Raw genomic sequence first — 6,631 nt, 5'->3', positions numbered from 1 at the left:
TACAACATAGAAATAAGACGATTTTACCACAATATTACCGTTTTATTACAAAATCATAATCATATTTTACCATAATATAAAAGCGAGGAGTTTCTTCTTTTTTTAACAACAAAAATGGTTGGTGTGTGCGTGTGACGTCAAGGCATGCTTACGTCATCACGCAGAGGTTGCCGCGCGCATGCTCCACACAAAGCGAGGTACGTTTGTTTCGGTTTGTTTTCATGGTGAGCATTGAATGACGGAGCGTTACAGAAGTTGATCTAAGTGTAGAACTATATCGACGCAACGCACAGACGGACACACACGGTGAGGACCGTTTATGTCACACAGACGCCGAAATTGGTGCCGTTTTGGTGACTTTAGCGGAGCTAGCCGTCGCTGTTTAGCTAACGTTAGCCTCAGTGTTTTTGTGTGAGACTTCAGCAGGAGATCTTTTCCTTCACCAATAGGAAGACACGGAAGTAAACAAAAATATCCCTCCATATGCAGCGAGATGGTTTTAAAGAGGACACAAGGTTTTCTCCTCCGCTAATACTGCATTTTATATTAAGTCATGTAAACAAATTGTGTATGTTTTGCCAATTTTAATATCTCTCACCGGCTGTGTCTTCGTTTAAAACGTCTCACCCAATATAAAATGACTGTAAATGTCTCCCACAGCAGCAAGGTCATGTTTGAGTACATTTCTGGAGGTTTATTTTTCTGTTAAACTTATAATCTAAAAAGTTGTAGTATTAAAGATAGTTCAGCTTCATAACCAATACCAATCAGTTGAACAATAATCATTTATATGTCCAGTGTGTAACTGTAAGGAGGGTTTATATACAGTAATGTGATATACTACACCTAAGTATGAGCATTTAAATCCATCGAAGTCCATTGTGTCTGAATTTGTAACATTTACACTGGTCATTCGGGGGTCTTTGCATACCAGAAAGGATGTTGCTCTTCTTACTATATGTAGTAAACTTCCACTTTAAAAACGAAAACACAGTACCTGGCTGGTTTGTCCTGCTGAGTTACTGTAGAAACATGTCAAAGCAAGATAGCAGCCTCTGTAGAGCAGCAACCTGAGCAGACAAAACCAGTTACAGCAGGGGTCTCAAACTCAAATGACCTGGGTAGAGCTGCAACTAACGATTATTTTCGTAATCGATTAATCTGTCGATTATTTTCTCGATTAATCGATGAATCGTTTGGTCCATAAAATGTCAGAAAATGTTAAAAAAAACATTGATCGTGTTTGTCAAAGCTGGAAATTACGATGTTCTCGGAAGTCTTGTTTTGTCCACAAACCAAAATGATTCAGTTTTAATGATTTCTTTGTTTATGTGGAGCAAAAAAAACAAGAAAATATTCACATTTAAGAAGTTAAAACAATCGGAAATCTTGTTTTACTGATGAAAAAAGCTTCAAACCGATTATCCATCCATCCATCCATCCATTATCTACCGCTTTTTCCTCCACCAGAGGGTCACGGGGGGTGCTGTGCCTCGATTATCAAAATTGTTGGCGATTAATTTAGTAATCGATTAATAATCGATTCATCGATTAATCGTTTCAGCTCTAGACCTGGGGGCCAATGCACATCTATTGTGGTCTAGAGGGGGCCGGCCTAGAGAACAAAAAGTGGGAAATAAAACAAATGTTCACAATAGTTCAATATTGCAGACATTTATTTCAAATTACACTATGTAATGTTGTCCACATTACATAGTGTGGACAACTGTAATTAAAATTTGTGCCAGGAGCCGTTTCGGCCAATGCCATTTCTAATTATGACCAAATGTCTTATTATTACTGTTATTAAAAACATTGCTAGCAAACATATATTTTATTCTATCACCTCGCTGGCAGCTGTGCCTCAGCTACACACTGTGTTTAAAAGACGGTGAGGTTGTGGTCCATGTTTTCATTATTACATGATATTAAGTGGGGGGCCGCATGTAATCGATTGGGGGGCCGCCAGTTTGAGACCCCTGAGTTACAGTGTGGTTTACGTTTTGAATTGGAAGCTTACAAGGCACTCGAAGAGGAACAACATCCTTCCCAGTATTTGAAAGCCACTGAAGTTCCCTAATACACTCGGGAACGCGATGGAGTGTGTGGAGTCCTCTTGTCTGTCAGTCTGCAGCTTCATCATGCGAAGTCACTCGTTCATACACACTATGTTTAATTAGGAATGAGACGATACAATACTGCCTATTGGTCCGGTACTGGTCAAAATCACTTGATCTCCATGTTTGCGTACTTTAATATGCACATACAGTAAAAATGTAAATAGAAATCTGCAGTATTTTAGCTGAGTGTACTTTCTGGGAGAAGAGCATTTGTTACACAGTTGGAGAATATTGTTTGAAAACTACTTGAAATGGCTAGGTGGTAAATGCATCAGCACAAATTTGTTGTGAACACCTTTGTAGTTTAAAAGGTGTAAATAAATTACTATCATACTTATGTTAGTATCGGTAGATATTCAAGTTTGTGATATTGTATCCGACACGAAAAAGTCGTGCCTAATTTTCAGATTTCCATAATTACAGATAAAGTGTAGAAAATCTGCTACTTTTCACTAATGTTAGCTTTAATGTTGTATCTTAATATGTTATACAGTTGCTGCTGCACAAACTCGTAATGCAAACAATTTTTCTGTGTGTATTAGTTGAACTAAAAACAATTGTTATCTTCCTGCTTCAGAATCATCCTCATATGCAATTTCCTGTCCTTTTTCTTCCCCAGGATTAGCAAAATGTCCTCCCCTGAGCCGGTTGTCAGGTCGAGACAGACGGAGAGAGACGTGAATGGAGTTTCAACTCAGGTCGTCTGTACAGAGTTCAGCAATTACATATTCGTAGTTCTCACTCAGTACGGCAAAATCGGGACATTGATATCTGTCACACCAGACTCCAAATCCAATGACATCAGCACCCCAATGCTCTCCACCAAAGTGCTGCTGGGCAAAGAAGAGGTACCCTGGATATGATATTGCTCAAATTAATATTGTATTAGTGAGATATAAGTTTGATCAGGACACCAGTCACGGTGCAACACAGGGTGACTCATTCCAAGGTGTCTAGGGGCAGATGTAGCGGTATGATGAAATTATCAGCTGTCGCTGGGGTCAATTGGGAGAAATTAGATGTGTGCAGATAAAATTGATACATGACAACCTTTTTCTTCTGGTTTTCATAATCTCTTTAACAATACTGGGGTCTCTTTTGATTATTTAGTTTAACTGATTTCACAGGATCTAGGAAACCTGCCACAGCCACATAATTCAGTTCATCCATCTATAATTAAGTCTGTTTTATGTCAGATTAGCACACTTCGCTTCATTGAATCACCTTTCTTATGATGGTGGCTTTCATACAGTCTCGTCAATATGGCTGTATGACAGTTAAGTTAAAGCTATGTACCACATGTGCAGTGACGGCACTTTTTTTTTCACTTTTACGCTGTGAGAGATCACTTTTATTTTCTAGTGATTATGAATCAATTAATTTCCCTTCTTCTGACGTAGACATTTTACATAACAGCATTTATGTGTGTAATTATCTAACATATGCTTTGTGTCTCTACTTTCAGCCACTGACGCATGTCTGTGCCAAAAACCTGGCAATGTTTGTGTCGCAGGAAGCCGGCAACAGGCCTGTGTTACTGGGACTGGCACTAAAGGATTCTTCCATTGATTCAATAAAACAAATGAAAGAGATAATCAAAAGCTGTCAAGTCTGGTAGGAAGTCAACAAAATGGGCACATAGCCCTTTGGAAGCCCCAGCGTCACATTTTCCCATTGTGTCTTTTTGAACAATTACATACCAAATACATACCCTGGGGCTTAAGATGGAAATGTATGCATCCAATTTTATTCACCCTTATCCTTTTTGAATTATTGAGATGGGGGGGGAAACATTTTATGGATAAAACAAGTGAGACTTAATCTGGATTTAAGGGTGTCTTTTCTGTACACCAGTGTGCTCTCAAAAGCTAAGGATTGAGCATTGAATACACTTTGGTTTGCAAAAAGGAGTACAATGGTTTCTTCACATCACTGTAGAAAATACAAGTTTGTCACAGTTTTGTTTAAAACTTTCTTATACTTTCTTCTAATAGCGATTTTAAAGTTAATATTCGAAGTTAAGATGGAAAGAGACTTAAGAAATAAAACTTGTCACTTAAAGTTGTCCTTTTTCTGTCTTTGAAACAAAAGCACCGCAATCAATTCTGCACCGGTGAAGAATTGCTTAGGCTTAGTACCGGATAAACATTTTAAGTATCACAAATATCCCCATCAAACTGGAAAATTGGGTCTGGCCTTTTCTAATCAGGCCGGGGTCTTTGCTTCATTTGTCAGTTGCGGCTTTATTACACAGGCTACCAAGCAGTTAAGCAGTAATTTAGACTCTGTCAGCACATTTCAAAGCAGCACATTTTGTGCCACTAGTGTTTTACTGCAAGCCCTTCACAGTAGTCAATGTATTCACATTATAAGACTTGAACTGGCTGTGTGGAATATTGATGTATCTGTGGTTTTTCATGTAATAAATATATGTGTAACTTGTATGTAGTATTTGTTCTCTTACAGAAAAATGTCTACTCTTTAACAACCACACCTTACAGCACCAAACAACTGTCATTATCAATAATCAGATACTTTTCCCGATTACTGGTTTGACTCGTAGGCTAATAGAAATATCAAAAAAACATTATCCATCTTGTTTTTAAGAGATGCCATGTTTTAGATCAACAGTTTAATCCCCCCATCCAGGTCATATGTGTACATATATATAATTCTGCTGTCTGCGAACGTGAAGAGAGTAGTTTGGGACTGTTTTTTTTTTTATAGATACATGTGTGAATCTTTAGAATTAACTCTATACAAGGCTGGATTTCCAAAATAAATCTTAACAGTCAAGAACAGTCTAGTCATATATTCATAACATTTATTTATATTTATCATATTTACTCTATATTTGTTGTGCTGTGAAGTTTGGTTAGCTTTAATGTATTCTGTTAAAAAAACGAAAGAATGCTGTATAGTAAGTTTAGAACAAAAATGCTTATCACTACATCTAACACTTATATTTTATAATACATAGTTATGTTGTTACACTGTATGTGTGGTAAATAAATTAATATTTATGCTGATTTTTGTTTTCTTTTTTTTCGTGACTTTATTTGAGGGAAAACTAAAAAAGAAACATTTATTATTTTATTGATTTTGTCTCGTGTAAACAAAACCTCCGCAGACGTGATGACGACAGATACGGAGGTGTGGTCACGTGATCCCTTCACCTGTGCCCAACCTGTTTATCTTGCTCATCTGACTAACCGGCTGAGGAGAAATCGGCGTCGTATCCCCGAAGTTTTTTTTTACTTTTACCCGCTCCCAGAGGCTAAACTCCACTTTTTCCTCAACAGAGTCTGCCTTGTAAAGGTTTTATTCAATATATCTGTTCAATTTGCCGTCTGCCTGTGTGGACTTCGCCCTCGGTGATCGAGGTACCTGTCTCTCAAACAAGGAAGTCCAGTCGACCTGGACCCGCCGTTGATGAAGTCGACGGGCCGTCTGCAAATGGCAGCTGTTGCCCTCGTTTGGCTCTCGTGAAAGGAGTTTTAACCTCGACGTTTGTTCACATGTAAACGTGACAAACCTGGATAGTTTGTGGTTAATACTATTTAAACGGGATAAATCAGAGTCTGGGCTCCTTCCGGGGACAAGGTGAGTGTTGACTGTAAACAAGTTAAATACCAAAACTAACCTTTGAAGACCAACGACGCATGTACATTTTATTATGTTATGTATGTATGTACATTTTCATGGTTTCTTCAACCTCTTTGTTCAGTTTGAGGCAAAATGTCGAATTGCAACTGTGAATTAAGTTGTGATATGTTTCCTAAAGCCAACCATCATAACAATATTTACTGTATTATATCATTTGAAACAAGATGGCCCTGAGATGCCATCAACATATTAAATACAAAAGGATAATTCAGGGATCTATTGTATGTTTTTAAATTGGTAGAGAACCAAAACATGATTTGAATGTTGATGTTTGATGTGAAGGGGGACAAAAAGGAAACGTGTTGTAAGAGGCCCAACTCTATATATATATATATATATATGAATAATAATGTTTGTGTTTCAGATGAGACCTCATATAACCTAAATATTCACAATCTAGTGTACAGTGTTTTTTTTCATTTGGGCGACAACACCTTTCCTCTGCTGCCCCTTAAAAGCTTTATTCTCACAGAAACATGACTTTCCCTATTCAAGGGTTTTCATATGCCAGGCTTTTATCTGACAATCTAACTCTGCCACAGAAAGTACACAAAAATTGAGAAGAAGACGTGGCGCATGCCGAGTACAAACCTTTTTTTTCTCTCTTTTAAAAAAAAAAATTAACCTTAAGTATATTACAATATATACAGTCACCGTTAAACAGATGGAATAAACCATGCCAGGGGAAATAAGAAAAATGAAAAAGACTATGCAAACTTCAAACATAAGAAGAAGACGTTTATTATAGTGGCAGCAAATGCAAGCGCAAGAGATAGGTGGGACTTTTCTCTCCGGGCCCTGTTTAACAGCATTTTAATTATAATGAACATTTTAGGAGTTCCCAA

General features: G+C 37.5%; 1 protein-coding gene across 1 annotated transcript; it reads left to right on the top strand.

Annotated features, from left to right (window-relative positions):
- Nucleotides 1-201: 201 nt before the first annotated feature.
- psmg3 (proteasome (prosome, macropain) assembly chaperone 3) lies at nucleotides 202-3,738 on the top strand (the record flags this gene model as incomplete). Its single annotated transcript, XM_083896611.1, has 3 exons — nucleotides 202-306; nucleotides 2,740-2,968; nucleotides 3,586-3,738. The coding sequence occupies exons 2-3, from the start codon at nucleotides 2,750-2,752 to the stop codon at nucleotides 3,736-3,738; spliced, it is 372 nt and encodes a 123-aa protein (XP_083752737.1). The 5' UTR covers nucleotides 202-306; nucleotides 2,740-2,749.
- Between the last annotated feature and the right edge of the window lie 2,893 nt (nucleotides 3,739-6,631).

The sequence above is a fragment of the Microchirus variegatus genome (assembly GCF_963457635.1).
Source record: "Microchirus variegatus genome assembly, chromosome: 10".
Taxonomy (NCBI): domain Eukaryota; kingdom Metazoa; phylum Chordata; class Actinopteri; order Pleuronectiformes; family Soleidae; genus Microchirus; species Microchirus variegatus.
Note: the sequence above shows the minus strand (reverse complement) of the source record. Positions and strands in the feature narration are given on the sequence as shown.